This window comes from Jaculus jaculus, chromosome 3 (genome assembly GCF_020740685.1).
Source record: "Jaculus jaculus isolate mJacJac1 chromosome 3, mJacJac1.mat.Y.cur, whole genome shotgun sequence".
Classification (NCBI taxonomy): domain Eukaryota; kingdom Metazoa; phylum Chordata; class Mammalia; order Rodentia; family Dipodidae; genus Jaculus; species Jaculus jaculus.
The window spans coordinates 66,762,969-66,782,436 of record NC_059104.1 but is presented as its reverse complement, the minus strand read 5'-3'; the positions used below and the strand labels follow the sequence as shown (position 1 = coordinate 66,782,436).

Genomic DNA, 19,468 nt, shown 5'->3' with positions numbered 1-19,468 from the left:
TCTTTAGGATGATTTTCACAGTGATTATTTGCTCTTGGAATCCCAGAATGTTTTAATAAGGCAGCTTGGCCTAGTGGCTTCTCAGAGTCCTCCGTGAACACCTGGAGAACAAATGTAGGTTTGTCTAAGAAGACACCCACAAGAATCAGGAGTACTGTCTGTAGCCTCACCTGTACCCCTAACCTTGCAGGCAGTACCTCTCCTTTCTGGTTTTGGTTGTTCATATGCAAAGACAGAAATTATACTGCTACATAAGATTTCTATTTAATTCTTTCCCAGCTTAAAAAAAAGGAAGTCCTTTGATTTTAGACATCATTCCTAAGGAAATACCAAATCACACATAAATCTTTCACACTAGACTTTATTTCCTTTAAACAACATCACTCCCATAAATAGCTATGCTTTCTGAAAAACAAAAACTCCTTTATTCTCTGTTTCTTTATTTTTTTAAGTAAAAGAACAGTTGATCAAGAGTTTCCATGTAATGCTTTAGTTTCCAGAATTTAAAGCAATATGATATAAGGAAGAACTTTTATTTCATGATTGTTAATTTTTTAGTCATGCTTTTTTGTGAAAAAAAATTTAGGCATACATGAAACATTAATATTCCCTTTACAAGTAAGCTGCCAGAATAGATGTTATCCTTCTACTTAAGGAAATGTTGAGTATATTGTAGATGAATTTTTAACCGGACACCATGTATTACATTTAACATACCTAGATAAAAACAAATATTATCAGAAAGCATGTTCTCTTATTATGTTTGTATCATGGTCACATATTACCTGTCACATATTATTATATTAGAACCTCATTGTCTATTTCATATAATTTTTCTTCTATCACTTTGTGTTTGGAGGTAAAAATATTTAAAATTTGACTTTGCATTAGATTAAAACAGATATTTGGATATATGAGATATGTAGATCTAAACAATTATAATTATTTTTATCTCTTGAACTATTTAGGATACCCAATGGCACAAAATTAATATAACCATATTGATATTTCCTGAGTGCACTCAGGCTTTGTTGACACAAATAATTTTCAGACATACTATTCTTGAATATAATACAGATGAACTTACACTTAAGGAGGTACCAAAAGCCAAAATGTGCAAATAATTTGAGAAAAGGAAAAGTAGAGTAATTTCTCATCATTTTAAGAAATTTCTCAATGTCAACATTATTTTCTGTGCACCAGTCTGTGGTATATTTTAGTTACCTTAGAAGTCTCACCTGGTAAGCACAGATAATAAAAGATCAAATTTCTTTTTGAGGCAGGGCCTTGATATATAACCCACACTGGCCTCAAATTTGCTATTCTGCCTCAGTTTTCCCAGTCCTGAAATTGCAGGAATGCACCACCACACCCAGCTTTTCTAAAATATTAAATTCTGAAGGCATTTGCTACCAGCTCTGGAGCGAGCAGAGGTAACATAAACATGCAGGCCCCAAGTCATCTTTGTAGATGAGAAAAGAGACCAACACACCCAAGCAAGGCAGGTGGAGAAGAAAGAACACAGGGTGCGTGAGCTGAAGCAGGAAGCAGCTCACATGCACTCCCGGGCCTTGGTTCCTGGGCTTCCTCAGCACCGAGCATGCAGGAGAATACAGCGCTGGCTGCACACACACACTTGTGCAGTGAACTTGCTGGCTTACTAACAAGAACATAGAAGAAGAGGTACAAAACACCTACCATTGTCACTGTCTCTTTCAGATGGAACACTGTAGCTAGAGTTGTCCCATGTTTGTGCCTGTTTAAGTTTGTTGAAGGAGACAGGAGGGAGAATGAGGGCTGAGTCTGCAGGAGGGCGGGCCGCAGATGGTTGCACAGGGACCAGAGAAAACGCAAGGGGCCGCAGCATTGCACATGAGGCATAAGGTTCATATGGAAATGGAGTGGATTGCATTAACATGAGATTTAATTTCAAATGTACAGTATAGGAGAATGAGAGATGGTGTATGAAATAAAAAGAATGATAAAAACGGAGTGTTAGTACTCATCAGTCATATACTTTGCATGCAGTTAATAATGTTCATTCACCTTAACAGTTCTGCAAGCCTGCAGACTTAAGAGTACTAGTGAATTAGGCCGGTGGGAAGGAAGAGTACTCATAGGTTATGTAAATTCAAAAGCAGAAGGCCTATCATATACCTCTTTCAAACACTCTCAAAATGACTAACAATCTTAGCAGATATAATTACATGATTCTGGGTCACAGAGGGCAAAGCTCTATATGTATAAATATATCTATTACTTAGAACTAAGACTACTACAGAAGCATAGTCTACTGTTGACTTTTTCCCAAGGCAATGCAGAACTGTTTCTAAAAGACATCTGTAATCCTTGTGGAATGCCTAAGTAACAAAGGAATCTCAACCCTTCCTTTATATACTTTGCAACTCAATTTTCAATATTGCTCACTTAAAAACCAACAACAGTAGAAATAACTCTGAATGCTCAGTAGTCTGCTTAATAATCAATCTAACAGATACCATTCAATTTCAAGAACTTCTGAGTTGGTCATTTACGAAATAATATCATGGTCTTCTTTTTGCATTAGATATTCAATAAATTCACATTTATTTAAGATAATTATGTTTAAGAAAAATTCACATAGTTTTTGTTAAATCAAAAAGCAGAACCTGTAAAACTAATGGGCATGGCTGTTGGGATTAAAATTTGGATATGGGTACCATCATCCTTTAGGAGTAAAGCAAGAAGAGAACAGCTGGTGTTAAGAATCTAAATTTTGGGGCTAGAGAGATGGCTTAGCGGTTAAGCACATGCCTGTGAAGCCTAAGGACCCCGGTTCAAGGCGAGTCCCCAGAACCCACGTTAGCCAGATGCACAAGGGGGTGCATGCATCTGGAGTTCGTTTGCAGTGGCTGGAGGCCCTGGCGCACCCATTCTCTCTCTCTCTCTCTACCTGCCTCTTCCTCTCTCTGTCTGTCACTCTCAAATAAATAAAATAAACAAAAAATTTTTTTAAAAAAAAGAATCTAAATTTTATTTCTAATATTCTCATCTGAGATTTTCTTATTTGTAATACAAAAACATAATCTTTATACTTAATTCTAAAATAAAAATTGACTTATGGGGCTGGAGAGATGGCTTAGCGGTTAAGCGCTTGCCTATGAAGCCTAAGGACCCAAGTTCGAGGCTCGGTTCCCCAGGTCCCACGTTAGCCAGATGCACAAGGGGGCGCACGCATCTGGAGTTCGTTTGCAGAGGCTGGAAGCCCTGGCGCGCCCATTCTCTCTCTCTTCTTCTATCTGTTTTTCTCTCTGTGCCTGTTGCTCTCAAATAAATAAATAAATAATTTTAAAAAATTGACTTAAACATTCCAAAGCTACTCAGTGAATCCAAATAGGATGGTCATAATTATTTCTTTTAAATAAGGAAAATATATGTTACCCAATACTTAAAAATGGCTATATAAAAATGTTAAAGCCCTACACATTATGCTAGCTTAAGTTCTAGTATGTCATTTCATATTCTTGAAGGAAAAAAAACTCCCATAAAGCTTTCAAAAATTAGGACAACTTCCATATTGGTTAGTTAAGCATCCCAAAGTTGGAAGTTTAGGGAGGAGACAATTGTTTATTTTCTCCTGTTTAAAACAAATACTCGATTTATTTATCATCACTAAACAGAATGTGAAATGGTATACAGTACAAGTACAATGTAATCTTGAACTGTGGTAAATTGAGATTGAACTCTATAAGACATTAAAAGTCAATGAAACAATTTTGCAACTGAACTGCAAGCATTCAACAGTCTACTGATCTTTGGAGATTTGTTCAACTCACGATTTCAATGATGAAATATCTTAAAATTGTATAGAGATGCTTAGCATGCACATAACTGAGGTTATAGGGTGTACTTGTGATGACTTCTCAGTCTCCCAGAACCTATCTGAGAAGGGAAGTGGAACCCAGATGTGGCCACACACATCTAGTTTCATACATGAAGAAGCCAGCAAATGAATCAAATATTTCATATGTCTTTTCTTTTCATAATATACCCACCACAGCAGGGAAAATAGTTCAGTGGCAGAGTACTTGCCTAGCATGGCTAAGAGTCTGGGTTCAATTCTCAGCACTGCAAAAAAGCAGAACTAAAACACCTACAAACTCTTGTCACACAAATGACATTTTTTCAAGTTGCTTTGTTCTTTATAGCTCATTCAAACTGCCAGGAAGCCACTGCATATGGCCACAAGTTATTCATCAATTAACTTGTTCTAAGAACAAAACATTCCCTTTATTAATTAATCTTTATTTTCCCTATAGGTACCTCCCTTTTCTAGCTAGAAATATGTAAAATCCATGCTGTTATCAAATTGCTTTCCTGGAAAACCCTACAACATTTGAGATGTTTTACCAGTTTTCATTTTAATGCACCCCAGTTTTTATTACCACTTGCTTAAGCTTTAGAGGCCAATCCAGTGAACACCAAAGAATATAAAACAATGCAACAGTGGAGGCAGTTAGCACCAGAACTATAAATACATGGAGAAATAAGAAGAAATTATCTATGTAATGTCCTTCTCTTAAGAATCAGTAATTACTGTGCACATTGCTCTGATTTTACTTCTGTTAATATTATAACACAAATTCAAACAAAGTAGGTCAAAAAGCAGAATACTTTCCCAAAAGATTTTTTTTTTCTTTTTTTGGGGGGGTTATTTTTATTTATTTGAGAGTGACAGAGAGAAAGAGGCAGAGAGAGAGAGAGAATGGGCGCGCCAGGGCTTCCAGCCACTGCAGATGAATTCCAGATGCGTGCGCCCCCTTGTGCATCTGGCTAATGTGGGTCCTGGGGAATTGAGCCTCAAACCGGGGTCCTTAGGCTTCACAGGCAAGCGCTTAACCACTAAGCCATCTCTCCAGCCCAAGATTTTTTTTTTCATACCTGCTGATCCCTCATGCAAACTTTGATATGCCCACCTTGTTTCATGAGGAAACACACAGACCCGACCATGCTTAGAGAGCAAGTGGGGGTTCTCAAAAGCCTGTCTTCGGGCTGCTTTCACCTCAGCAGAGCCCAGCAGCCCTAGAGGAAAAGGGGCGCTATTTGACTGTCCATGAGTAAAATGAGAAGAGGATAGATCTCCACTCGCACACCCCATGCTGTTTTCTTCTGCTGTGAATCAAAGGAAGGGAGCTGCACCATTCATGGTAGCACGGACCCAGCAGCACCCCACCACAGCTTCACTCCCCACGCTGTAGTACCTTCCGATGCCAGGATAGCTTGCCAGGTTTGGTAAGGTTCACATTAATCATGCATAAACTCAAAAGCTAAAGAGAAGCCATGGAGTGACTTAATATTATAATGTACCAAAATCTAAATATACCTGATCGAGGTTTCAGGCCAAAAGGAGCTGTGCTGTTTGTGGTAGGAGAGACTGAAGGGGAGTTCTCTCTCATCTGTGGGGTTAGAAAGAAAGAAAATTAGAGGAAAGCACTGGAAAACTAGGCATACTTCTATGGTCAAAGATTTATCATACAACCACTCTGTTTGCTTTTGCTGCTAGGTGAAGTGTTGGCTCCAAGAGTCACTACAAATGCTTTAAGTGACATCACAGACGATGCTGTATTAGAGCAACTGAATTCAATGTTATTATTATGTCGTTGTTCCTCCCTTTCATTTTTTATATTTTTATTTATTTGAAAGCAGTGAGAAGACAGACAGACATAATGGGCATGCCAGGGACTCCAGCTGCTGCAAACTGCAGATGCATGTGCCACCTTGTGCATCTGGCTTTACCTGGGTACTGGGGAATGGATCCTGGGTCATTAGGCTTTTCAGGCAAGCGACTTAACTGCTGAGCAATCTCTCCAGCTCCTCCATTTCACTTTTTACTTACTCATTATAAACATGTTTCACATTCACATAAAACTGACAATCCATTTCTCCCACAACATACACGTATGTGTGGACATGCTCACCTACATCACAATGAGAGCACATCTACTGAAAATGCATAACACAGCCAGGTGAATCAGGGAGCTCCAATCAGATGTTTCCTTTTCAGAGAAGACACACGCTAAATCATAGAAAGATACATTGTTGTATCTAAGTGTTTCTCATCTGTTTCTCCCATTTTGGTTTTCAAAAGTAGGTCTTGCAAATATTAATGTTTAATTATGCATTGGCCAAGCAAGTTTATGCTAATTAGAACAAGGAACAACTGATGAGCAATCATTCTGGTAACTCATTTATCTCAAAGTTATATTATATATTCACTGGAAAGATAGTTCAATTCAGTCTTCATGGAATACCCCAGCTTCAGGATTCGATCTTCTGGAATCTTGGGGATATGGTACAGAGTTACAGGTGTTTGCTTGTTTATAAGCCTTCCAGCCTGAGTTCAGGTCCTCAGCACCCATTTCAACCTGGCCATGAATTGGTGCATGCAAAAGCTCACAAGCAGTATTCACAATACAAAAAGAGAAGAAACACCCTCGAGGTTGTCCTCAAGGATGCATGCACGCGCGCGCACACACACACACACACACAGAAATAAAAAAGGATTCTTAAGGAATCTTACCTCATTTGGTGAATACTGGCTCCCATTACTCTGTAATGTTAGATCACTTTGCCCCTTAAGGAAAAGAAAAATGCATATTCCATTAGACTGTAAAGAGATGAAGCAAGGACTGTGTCTTTTCTATTTCCATCATATTCCTGACCCAGAAGCACACAGTGATACACGTTGATTTAACCAGTGTGCTGAGCAGCTATGAAAGTTATGCTCAACGTTTTCTGAACTATGGAGCATATTCAGCGCCCCATACACTGGGATTACACATGAACCACCACTGGCCCAAGGCAAAATTTTCAAAATACTGCTAATAAACCCCAAATAACCTGGGAAAAAAGTCTCGTGTAGTCAGTCCAATGTGAGTTGGCTTTGTCAATCACTGTTTAAGAGAATGGATAAAGAACTGTGCTGGATTTGTGCCTGACCCTGGTTCCCAGGATAAATGACTGTGTGTGTGTAAGACCATTGAGGATGCACAAGCAATTCACACAGGTGTTCATACCTTCAGTTACTCATGTAGACAATGGGGATAAGAGAGGAAATCTGAATAAGAGAAGGGCAGGGACTGGAGTATGAGCTACATAACTTGGACGCCATTCTTTTCTATGGGATGCCTGGGTCCTTGAATGCTGCATAATGCTCCAAAGAATAGTGCAGAAGGTGTGGAGCAGTGGCTGATGAAAGAAAACTAGATAACCAACATGATAGAGCTATACAGTGGCAGGGTTTCTGTGGTGGTTTGATTCAGGAATCCCACATAAACTTTGGTGTTCTGAATGCTAGGTTCCCAGCTGATGGAGATTTGGGAATTGATGCCTCCTGGAGGGAGTGCAGTGTTGGAGTCTCCCCTTGCCAGTGTTTGGCACACTCTCCTATTGCTATTGTCCACCTTATGTTGGCCAGGGGGTGATGTCCACCCTCTGCTCATGCTGTTATTTTCTCCTGCCGTTATGGATCTTCCCCTTGAGTCTATAAGCCAAAATAAACCCCTTTTTTCCCAAAACCTGCTCTTTGTCGAGTGATTTCTATCAGTAATGCAGACCTGACTGCAAAAGTTAGTACCAACAGTGAAGATGCTGCTAGACACTTGACTGTGGGGCTTTGGCCCTTTGGAGCTGATTTTGGAAGGATGTGAAACTGTGGCCTATGCGATGCCTTGTAGTTCTGTAAGTACAGCTTGATGGACTATTCTAGTCAGAGTTGAAAGACCTGAATGCAGTAAGAACTATGGACTGTGAGGTCTGGCTTATGAGGATGAGAAGCTTTGCCTGGACTGGGCTGGAACCATTTTGTGTGAGAGGCTTGCTGTTATGTCTGTGTTGTGAGAGGTTGTGCAGGGTTGTATTGCACAGAAGTAGACTGGTGTGAGAAGAGGGATATGGCACAGAGAAAAGAAAGAAATCTTTGGGTGAAACTGCTGCCCTGTTCAGCAGCATCTGAGAAATTAGAACCTTTGAGATGGACAGATGACTTGCATTGGGTCAAAAGAAAGAATGTAGATTCTTTTGAAGGGGCCTGAATGCTCAAGGATTATCTTATTCTTCAAAGTGCTTTATTCTCCCCTAGATTAACAAACTGGCCCTGTACCTGGTACTGTGGAGTATAAGAAATGCAAGAAAGAGAGGGTCATTGATTATGCAACATGGTTTTGTGATTTGGAAACAGCCATGGGCAATGTGTACCAGGTTTGTTGGATGCCTACCCGCATGTAGACCTGATGGAGCCATGAGAATGGATCATGGGTTGCAAAAGAGACCCAGTGGAGAAGCCAAGACCACAATATGGCTGCTTGTAAAGCTGCCGGGACCAGATGAAGTCTTCCATGACTATAAGTAGCCTAGCTGGAGGGGCGGAATTGGAACTCCAGAGCCTTGTTGCTGGTTAAAATAACTGGACTTGGAGATTTGTCACTGACTAGAGGTGTTAGACTTGGAGCTCCAGAGAATGATGTTTGCACTGTATAAATCTTGTATTGGTTTAAAATTCCTTTGTTATGCGTAATGCCATCTTTTGCAATATGAGTGTTTATTCTGTGCCATTATGGGTTTTTTTTTTGGAGTAATTTTTTGGTATTATGGCTCAGTTAAAAGACCTTGGATTATGAAGATGTTTGAGTATCATTAGGATTGATAAAAAACTATGGGAACTTTTAAAGTTGGACTTAATTGACCATATTTTACATTACGTATGGATATCAGTATATTGGGGTCAGGGTGGAATGTGATGGTTTGATTCAGGTGTCCCCCATAAACTTAGGTGTTCTGAATGCTAGGTTCTCAGCTGATGGAGATTTGGGAATTAATACCTCCTGGAGGCAGTGTATTGTTGGGGGTAGTCTTACAGGCATTATAGCCATTCTCTCCTTGCCAGTGTTTGGCATACTCTCCTGTTGTTACTGTCCACCTTATGTTGGCCAGGGGGTGATGTCCACCCTCTGCTCATGCTATCATTTTCTCCTGCCATCATGGATCTTCCCCTTGGGTCTGTAAGCCAAAATAAACACTTTCCCCCCCCCCCCCCAAAAAGCTGCTCGTGGTTGAGTAATTTCTGCCAGCAATATGAACCTGACTGCAACAGTCCCACAGAAAGGTATGTTCTGATTCCCCCAGATCTGACTTCTTTCTATGCTGGTCAAGAGCCCAATGGGTCTACCCTAGTAATATGTTGGTGTCTAGATGGTAAACATTTTCACAAATGCGACAAAGTTAGTTCTGATTTAAAATGCTTACACTATCTATTGTTTAGGAGTGCTATTAAAATATTCCCAACTTCCACATAAATCCAAGGAAAAGCATACTTTTAGAAGAGATGCTATTCATGTTTGTATCAAGTGCTTTGATTGATCTCATTAGAACTGCTTATAAGAATCAACACACTTAACTCTGTGCTGTGTGTGTGTGTATGTGCATGGTATGTGCATGCATGATATGTATGGTGTGTGTGTGGCTGTATTGTGTGTATGTGTTATATGTATGTGTTTGGGGTGTGGTATGTGTGTGTGACATGTATACATGTGTGGTGCTTGTGTGTATGTGTGCGTGGAGGACAACAGGTTGATGGCAGGTACCTGCCTCAGTTGCTCTCCACCTTTTTTGTTGAGACAGTATCTCACGCTGAACCTAGAGCTCTCGCTTGACTAGCTACCCAGCAAGCCCCAGAGATCTTCCTGTCTCCACCAGTGCCAGTCTTCTGAAGGATGCTTAGGCAGATTATTCAGCAAGTTTTCACACTAAACTCAGTTTACCTTGAACATCCCTGCTCCAGGTACAAATTCAAACAAGACATAGAGTAAATTCATTCTCAGCCCTCAATCCTGCTATCTTGTGCCCACCCCCTGAGCAAGCAAACACGCGGGATGCCAGATTGTACCATATTCTTCTCTAAACATTTTCAGTATCTATATTTCTGTTCCTCTATCGTTGTTTAAACTCCTTAAGAAAGCAAGCACTTCCCAGTCCAGTCTTCTACAGAGAAAAGTACACCCAGCACAGCTACTCAGTCAGTGTTGCAAATGGACACAAGACTGTATGCTAGGAGATGCTGTTTCCTTCCTGTGTGGGGAGAAGGGGAATGTAAACACCCAAGTCAGCTCTGAGCATCCACACAAGCAGGGCCTCCAGGATCTGCTACCTTCTTTGCATTTCCTTCTTCTCACAAGTTCCTCTCCTAGCAAAGCCAGTCACCCTCCTAAGCTTTAGAACCACAGAGACCTGCCTGTCACAGACACAGAACTTCCCCAAGAGGGCAGACAAGGAGCAACCGTTTATGCCAAATACGACCTCCTGCACTCAACCAGGGAAGAAAACCAAACTTTCACTGAACTAGAATAAGACACTGTACATTGAGTGGAGGCAGAACACAGCAATCTGTCTTTCCTAGGGGCTTTGTGTCTTCCTTCCTGGTGCTCTAGCAATCTTGGAAACACATGTTGCATTTGGTTTTGTGTTTTGTTTTGAGACAGGGTCTTACTATGTAATCCAGGCTTGCCTTGAAATTGGGATGTTCCTGTTCCAGCTTCCCAAATGCTGAGACCACAGGCATATAGCACCACACATGACCACATATCCTCATTTACAAAATGCTCCAAGAGTGACAGTTCTAGGATACTTTAAGCAGCATGTGTACACAAAGGTGGCCAGCTTATGTTGGATCTAGTTTTTCATGTGCACCCATAACAGTAATAGGATTTAACTAGTCAGTGCAGGAAGTTCAGGCTGGAGAAAAGTGTTACTGCCTGGAGCCAGCAGGATGCTGAGCACCTGGCATTGTGGCCTTGTGCAGGACTGCTGAAGGAAAATTAGGACTAGACAGAGCTGAGAACCAGGCCATTCTAGATAATACATACTCATCCCCTATTCCTTCCACATCCCTGGAAGTACCCTTAATGCTCAAGCCTTTCATTTTCTGCCAAGATCAGCTTGTAAGGGAAGAGGTAATGCAATCAGACCTCACTAGTGTTTGTGAGTCTCACAAGACTGAGTGTGCTTACTTGTTGATAGCATGAACAGTATGGAATGGAATAGTGGAACACACACACTTACCATGGTCACTGACCTAGCTTGTCATCCAACCTTCCTGAGCTTCCCATATAAATGGAGCCGGATAACTCCCACAGTACTTAATAGCTCATCTGGAACATGAGCTGCTATGTGTAGAACCTTTATAATGTCCTCTGATACCTTTTCAGTGACACCTAGAGTTAGCACTCATTTACTGAACTGATGAAATACATACAGTCCTGACTTAGGGAAAAGTGACTGACAAATTATCAACTTTGCTCTCCTGTGAAAATGTACCCATCCAACCATTCTGTTCTTCACTATTTGTTTTAAACAGGGTTATTACCCCTATCAGGCCAGCCTCAAATTTTCAACGTGGCCAAGGCTGCTGAAGCTCCTTATCCTCCTGGCTTAGCTTGCTAAGTGATGGGATTATAGACATACACCACCACCATTTATTGAATACTTTTAGTCTAGCATTCAATTAATTACTTGAGGTAGTCAATGCTTTATTATAAAACAGGCACTGCAAGCAAGCTAATGAAAGTACTTTGAGCATACATATTAGGCTAGGCTAAGTAGGTTAGTTATACTAAATGAATTTCAATTTAACAATATTTTTAACTTAAGAGCAGGTTTATTTTTTTAAAAAGCAACCTTAAAAGTCAAGGACCACCTATATTGATAGCATATGTGACATACAAAGCCCTAGCAAGGGCTCCTTAAAAAAATCAGGAATACATGATTTCTCTTTTTTTAAATAAAAACTTATTGACAACCTATTCAGTGTTTTAGTCCTGTCTATGACCTAAAGCAATGACAATCTGCCATACTAGATGGGCTCCTTATACAATTTGTGTCCTTGATGATTGCTCAGACATGGGACAGTCTCAGGAGAACCAGTCAATTTTTTCTTTTCTTTTTCTTTTTTTTTTTGAGGTAGAGTCTTGCTCTAGCCCAGGGTGAGCTAGAATTCACTATGTAGCCTCAGGATTGCCTCAAAATCATAGAGATTCTCCTACCTCTGTATCCTGAGTGTTGGGATTAAAGGCATGTACCATCACACCTGGCTGAATGTGTGATTTTAAATATCAGAGGTTATGTCCTAATATCATGCTCTGTTCAGAGAAAGCTTAGATACACATTTGCTTAAAGAAATAAAAAGGAGTTTTGGGTAGATGATAATAAGTCTTATAGAGAAACAACCCAATAACCATGGGGAAGGACAGAATCAACATTATCTCAAGTAGAAAATACAAGGATCCAAAAGGAATTTTTCTTGGGAACAGAGGAATACATACTTTAAAAAAGCACTGTGTGTGTATATGTACATGTATAGGTCAGAGAACAACTTCACAGTGTCTATGCTTCATGTTTTTTGAAAGAGTTTCTTGCCATTGCAAACATACTGCCAGACTGCAAATGAATATATCCTAGCTGTTCTGTGAGCTCTGGATCCTTCTGGCTTTGCTTTGCATTGCAGCATCAGACACTCTGCATGCAGCTTTACTTGGATGCTGTAGATATGAACCTGGGCCAGCAGGTGTCATGTTAGCACTGAGAAAGTCTCAGACTTTGCAGCATTTTCAATTTTGGATTTTCAGACTAGGGATTCTTAACCCATAACTGGTAAATCTAAGTGTAAGACTAATTTTTTACAACTAAAAAAAAAACTTTGTAATTTATTTTTATAATCTTTTGTTAAAGTTGGAAATGTTTACAAATAAAAAGTTTTTTATTTATTTATTTATTTTGCAGCTGGAGAGATGGCTTAGCAGTTAAGGTGCTTGCCTCAGAAGCCTAAGGATCCATGTTTGACTCTCCATATTCCATGTAAGCCAAACACACAAGGTGACTCAAGCACACAAAGTTGCACATATGCATAAGATGGTACACATGTGTGGAGTTCAACTGCAGTGGATGGAGGCCCTGGTGTGCCAATTCTGTCTCTCCCTCTCACTTTCACTAAAAAAAAAAAAAAAAAAATACAAGCAAGGGATGGAGAAATGGCTTAGCAGTTAAGGCATTTGCTTGTAAAGCCTAAGGACCTAGATTCAATTCCCTACTGCCCAGATACAAAAGGTGGTACATGCGTCTGCATTTCATTTCAGTGGCTGGAGGCCCTGGTGCACCCATTCTCCAGCTGCCTATCTCTTTCTCTCAAATAAATAAAGAAAGAAATTTTAAATCAAGTTAATAAAATTATAAAAAACAAACAAAAAACCTATTTTTTAACGTGAGTCTGAAGAGAACCAAAGTCAATCTCAAATAGACAGCTTGAGAAAATTAATTAAGGACTGCTTATAAGAGTGCTATACTTGAGTTTAATTTTAGATACCTAGAGTTGGAAAGTCTTTGAGATGGGCTGTTACCCAACATAATGCCCAGACTTCACAACTTGACCATACTCTTTAAGAGCATGGCTCTTCTTTTTATGATTATTTTTCCTTGTGTCTTTGACACAGACTTAGTTAAGAGTGTGAAACTGCTTTACTTCTTAGAGTACATGTGCAGACAGCTTAGGGGGCATATGCTGGTTTGAATGCAATTTGATATCTCCACAGATCAGAAAGACTACATCCCAAATGACAGGCTCAAGCCTGCTTCTCAATGACTTATTATTCTTGGAACCAAAAAAGCTGATTTTTAGTTTTAGGTTAAAACTGTTTCCCACCCAAATTTCATCCACCTAACTTAACATATTCTATCCTCAAGTATCTCTACCAGATTCCCTTTATAGTACTGTTAATCCTTCTAGACACCCCAAATTCATTAGTTCCTGCCCTTAATATCTTTCTTAGTTTTATTTTTCATGTGGCGTGGCATCTTTCTCAGCACTGAGTGGACCTCTCTACATTTCTGACATGGAGTAGGTTCTCTCTGCATCTTAGTGACTATTGTCTGACTCAGTAAGACTAACTTGACATAACAAACAAACAAACAAACAAACAAAAACACCTTAGGTCTAAGAGAAGCAGCCAGCACTCATCTTTCATGTAAGGTAAGGGATAATAGACAAGCAGAACTGGAGAGTAAAAACAGAAAAATGTTGACAAATGGGTCTTGAACAAACATGGCAATTGGCCTCCCTCATAAATGACCCCCTAACAAATCTGTACAGGCATCTGGCAAGCATCCCAGGGCAGAACACTGTCCCAAGCTCTGGCCTTACCTCACACTCCGGAGATGGCTCCAGCTGCATTTGACCACTGTAGGAAGGCATAAAGAAAGTAAAAAAGCATAAATGTGCCAATATTTAAAGAGAAAATATACTTAATTATAAAAAGTCAAACCTACTTTACTGCAGCATCTGGTAATTCTAAGGCGTCGGATGATCCCATAGGATACAGATTCAAAATACTTCTCTTGGTAATGTCTGTATTTAGGCTAAGGAGGGAGCAAGGAGGAAGGTATTAGTAAATTTATTAAAACTTTTGTCTTTTATAAATTCTTCAGGTATTATTCAGCTTAAATGTTTATAGATTGGAAAGAGATGCTTGTCTTTAGGGTAAAGTGATGGAAGGTTTATGACAAAAATTTTCAAATACTTATGTGGTGGCTTGAATGTAAATCTCCCAGACTCATATATTTGAATACTCAGTCCCCAGTTTATGGCGTTGTTCTGGAAGGTTGTGGAACCTGCAGGAGCCTTGCTAGAGGAAGTGTGTTACCTGGAGCGGCCTTTATGGTGTTAAAGCCCAGCCTTTCTCTCTCCTCCCCTCTCCTTTCTCTCCCTCCTTTCTTCTCTCCCTCCCCCCCCTTTCTCCTCTCTCCCTCCCTCCCTCCTTCCTGCAGAAGTGACAGTATGACTCTGACTTCCTGTTCTTGTCATGTGTTCCCCATCATGATGACGTCCCCTCAAAAGCAAATTAAACTCCTTTTCTTCCCTAAGCTGCTTCTGGTCAGGTATTTTTCCCCAGCAACAGAAAGTAATCAATAAAGCATGGTGCTTTCCTACATCATGTTATACTGGGGCTGGAGAGATGGCTTAGTGGTTAAGGCACTTGCCTGCAAAGCCTAAAGACCCAAATTCGATTCCCCAACCAGATGTACATGGTGGCACATGTATCTGGAATTCATTTGCAGTGGCTAGAGGCTCTGGTGTGCCCATTCACTCTCTCTTATAAATAAATAAAAATAAAATATTTAAAATGTTAAGGGGAAAGTGTGTGGTGGGAATTACCATGGGATTTTTTTATAATCATGGAAAATGCTAATAAAATTAAAAAAAAAAAAGTAAAGGAAGTTCCAGACGTGGAGGTTCACACTTTTAACCTCCGGAGGCAGAGGTAGGAGGAATGCTGTTGCTGTGTGCGCACGCATGGTGGCGGCGTGCGTGCGGGCAAGCAAATGTGCATACATACACCTATGTTCCTTTGTTCTTTGTTAAGCTGGTGCGGGGGGGGGGGGGCGGGGATATAAATAAATCAAGTAAATAAATAATAAAAAAATGTTATACTGGTTACTCTTATTGAAATCCAACTCATGATCAATATGACACAATTTTGAGAAGTCATAAACTTTATAAGTAATATACTGAATTTTATCCAGGACTTCATATATTTATAGAAGCAAATAAAAGTTGCTAACTATGGGCTGGAGAGATGGCTTAGTGGTTAAGCGCTTGCCTGTGAAGCCTAAGGACCCCAGTTCAAGGCTCAATTCCACACGACCCACGTTAGCCAAATGTACAAGGGGGGCACACGCATCTGGAGTTCGTTTGCAGTGGCTGGAGGCCCTGGCGCGCCCATTTTCTCTCTCTCTCCCTCCCTCTTTCTCTCTATCTCTCTCAAATAAATAAATTAATAAAAATAAATTTTAAAAAAGTTGCTAAGAGTATTATACATGTGCATGCGTGCGTACACACACACACACACACACACACACACACACACACACACACACCATTTAGTCCTAACAGGAAGATCTTTCTGATATAGACTCTATTTTTATTTTATTCAACGTTTTCAAGGCAGGGTCTCACTCTAGGTCAGTTTAACCAGGAGCATACTCTGTAGCTCTAGGTGACCTTGAATGATCCTCCTATCTCAGCCTCCTGAGTGCTAGGACTAAAGGCCTGTGCCACCATACCTAGCTCTGATATAGACATGAAAGAAAAAAAAAAGAATTACCTGGTTCACACACATATCAAAAAATCAGACTTCTCTTATTTATTATAGTACTTACTGTAAAATAAAGAGCAAATACCAGGCTAGAGAGAGAGTTTAGCGGCTAAGGCACTGGCCTGCAAAGCCTAAGGACCCATGTTTGATCCCCAGATCCCACATAAGCCAGATGCACAAGGTGAAGTATGGGTAAAGTCACATATGTGCACAAGGTGGCACACGTGTCTGGAGGTCGACTGCAGTGGCTGGTGGCCCTAATGTACCAATTCTCTCCCTCTCTCTCTCTCTCTCTCTCTCTCTTTCACACACACACACACACACACACACACACACACACACACACACAAAACTAATATATAAGTGGCCAAAACAGTGAATTATTTTAGGGGGAAAAAAATCTATGTAGTTTTCCAATGAATTAATTTTAAAATAGCAGTTGGTAAAGATGCCAATCAAATATGCTTCATGAATGGTTAGGAATGTTCTTTAGGCCATGCAGCTCATGTCCATGATGTGGTACTGTCAGAATACTGAGGAATTTCTGGCCTCATATGCCCCAGAGCTAGGAAGAGTTGAGAGCTCAACTCAACCCACCTGCTCACAGAGGAGAAACAGAACATTTTCTCCAACTCATCTGTGTCCTGAGGGGATCACAGCCTCACACCAGGGCACTACCATTTCTACAAGTGCTTTTATTTATATTTTTACTTTTTTGCCTTGGGGCTCACATAATCAGTCAGTCTTTGTAAGAAAAGTTTATTGGCACAATGAAACAAAACTTACAAGATAGAATTATTAAGGGCTGGAGAGATGGCTTAGCAGTTAAAGCGCTTGCCTGTGAAGCCTAAGGACCCCGGTTCGAGGCTCGGTTCCCCAGGTCCCACGTTAGCCAGATGCACAAGGGGGCGCACGCGTCTGGAGTTCGTTTGCAGTGGCTGGAGGCCCTGGCGCACCCATTCTCTCTCTCCCTCTATCTGTCTTTTTCTCTGTGTCTGTCGCTCTCAAATAAATAAATAAATAAAATTAAAAAAAAAGATAGAATTATTAAAACCAGAGAATGTTGGAGTCCTCCTTCTATGGCATCTGGTCTTCCATTCTCTGTACCTTATTCTTTTATACAGCATCCCTTATAGCCATACCTTCTGAACACGACTTTCAAATTCTATGGCTCTCTGCCCTAGAATGCCATGTGGCAGCTCAATGGTTTTGCTATCTGGAATCCTATTCAGTATGTACTCAACTGAAGCTGACCTCTCTCTCACACTGGCTGCCCTTTCAGAGCCCTATTATCAGGTAATGAGATGCAGGCAGCCTAGGACTATTCCCTCCACCTTCTCACCACTCATGGTCAGGCCACCACTGAGAAGTCTCAGGCTGACCACTGAGAATTTACAATGTGTGTGAACAATAACAGAAAAACATATATTTAACATATTTCCTTGTAGTTTTTACTTTTTCTAAGTTTTTATACAATTGGAGCCTAATATTATAATTGGATTCAAGTTATTCATTTTAGATACTTTTTTTTTTTAATGCCATTATAGGCTCTAGAGAGGTAACTCAGTTGGTATAGTATTTTTCTCACAAGCATGAGGATCTTAATTCAATCCAAAGAGCCCATGTAAAACTGTGAGGCACATGGAGCTGTAACTCTAGCACTGAAAGGCAGAGATAGGTGAACCCCAGTTGGTCAGCCAGTCTAGGTAATTGATAGAAGCCAACAAGAAACTGTCTCAAAAAAGGGGGAATGACATTCCTGAGGAATTATACCCAAGACTGTCCTCTGACCTCCACACAGATTTCCATAAATACACACACACCTGCACATAAATGTACCCTCACACACACAAACAGACACACATGTATTTAAAAGTTATCATTATGTAAGAAGCATTTTGGTATTATGAGAATCATAAACTATTCTACTGGCCATCTTATTGGTGACCATAATATACTTAAAGTACATTCATATAGTTAATTTCCTACTTTCAAAATATATACTGCTAAAATTCTCATCCTTTATCTTACCCCAAAAGTTTTATTCCTGTCTTTCTGTCCCTTAGAATAAATTCTTATAACTTATTTGAAAAGAATTTTTTTTTTTTTTAAGACTTTGGCTACATGCTACTAAGTTTCTGGAATGTTTTACCACGTAAGTTACACACTGGCTATCTAGATATTGTTTCAAATCTGTACAACAATAAAAGAGAGGTAGGTATATTCTACCTTGAAACCCTATCTTAAAGATGGGGAACTGGGATGCAGAAAAGCTGTATACTGTAACTGAGTTAGCCAACGTTGGAGCTGGGATCAAAACCACCTTCCTGCTGATTCAGAGTCTGCTCTACCACCTGTCCTGCAACTCTGTGATTGCTGCCCTCTCCCCATACACAACGCAAGTATTGAAACAAATTAAACTTACAAATAACTGCTCCAAGCAATCTCTTGCTCCTTTAGCTATAAACACCACAAGTACATGGAAGGCAAGACTGTTATCTAGGCTACTCTCCAAGCTACATACTGGCTCTTCCTATGTTCTAATCCGTCAACTAACGTCACTGAAATGCTTTTCAAATCAATTGCTAAAGATTTCAAGCCATGTTCAGCCAGATCTGTCACTGTTCTTTCTGGTCCAGATGACATTGTTGGAGCTTGACCATTATTCACTAAGCAGCGTGTTCACAGATTCTTAGAACCCAGCTATGGGTGGTATATGTGACTGCCACGCTCACCATCTTATAAGATCTCACCATCTCCACATTTAAGTCATTAGAATTCCCGAAATTTAAAATTTATCAACAATGAACTTTGAGTCTATTCTTCTAGTAGTTGTCACCTTACATGTGATACTGTTTTACTAAAAGGTCAGTAAAAGAATTCCATTACTGTAGGAACCAAAAAATACACCCACTATATAAAGTACTTAGAACTGAAAATGTCCACTTCAAATTTGAAAAGTAACCTACAACCTAAGTCTAGAGAAATATACTAATTACCATGTATTTCTTGTAACAAGAAATATGCAGTATTTATATAATTTATTTATATATTGATATAAACTTTAGTAAAATTTTCCTATCTATAAATTAATTTGAACTTTTATGATGATTCTGTTTTCTACAAATTGTTCCAAAAATCCCATGTGAATTTCATAAGAGGCGAGTGGATTTCAATAAAGGTTAGAAAAGGAAAACCCGATGTCTACCTCAAGATGTCAGGAGTCCGGCAATGAAAATGACTTTGTCAGTGGACAGACTGAGATCAAATCCTGTATATAAACATTTTAGAAA

General features: G+C 39.9%; 1 protein-coding gene across 5 annotated transcripts in view; it reads right to left on the bottom strand.

The window, feature by feature from the left end:
- Lrch1 (leucine rich repeats and calponin homology domain containing 1) overlaps positions 1-19,468 on the bottom strand; it is a 211,796-nt gene that overhangs the window by 29,711 nt on the left and 162,617 nt on the right. For 3 of the 5 annotated variants that reach the window (XM_045145360.1, XM_045145359.1, XM_045145363.1), the window contains exons 12-16: positions 14,350-14,439; positions 14,225-14,261; positions 6,560-6,613; positions 5,363-5,435; positions 1,699-1,803 (exon numbers count right to left, since the gene is read on the bottom strand). In XM_045145360.1, coding sequence (XP_045001295.1) covers positions 1,699-1,803; positions 5,363-5,435; positions 6,560-6,613; positions 14,225-14,261; positions 14,350-14,439 — 359 coding nt within the window. The remainder of the gene's footprint in view (positions 1-1,698; positions 1,804-5,362; positions 5,436-6,559; positions 6,614-14,224; positions 14,262-14,349; positions 14,440-19,468) is intronic. The other 2 variants (XM_045145362.1, XM_045145361.1) reach the window with 1 other exon arrangement.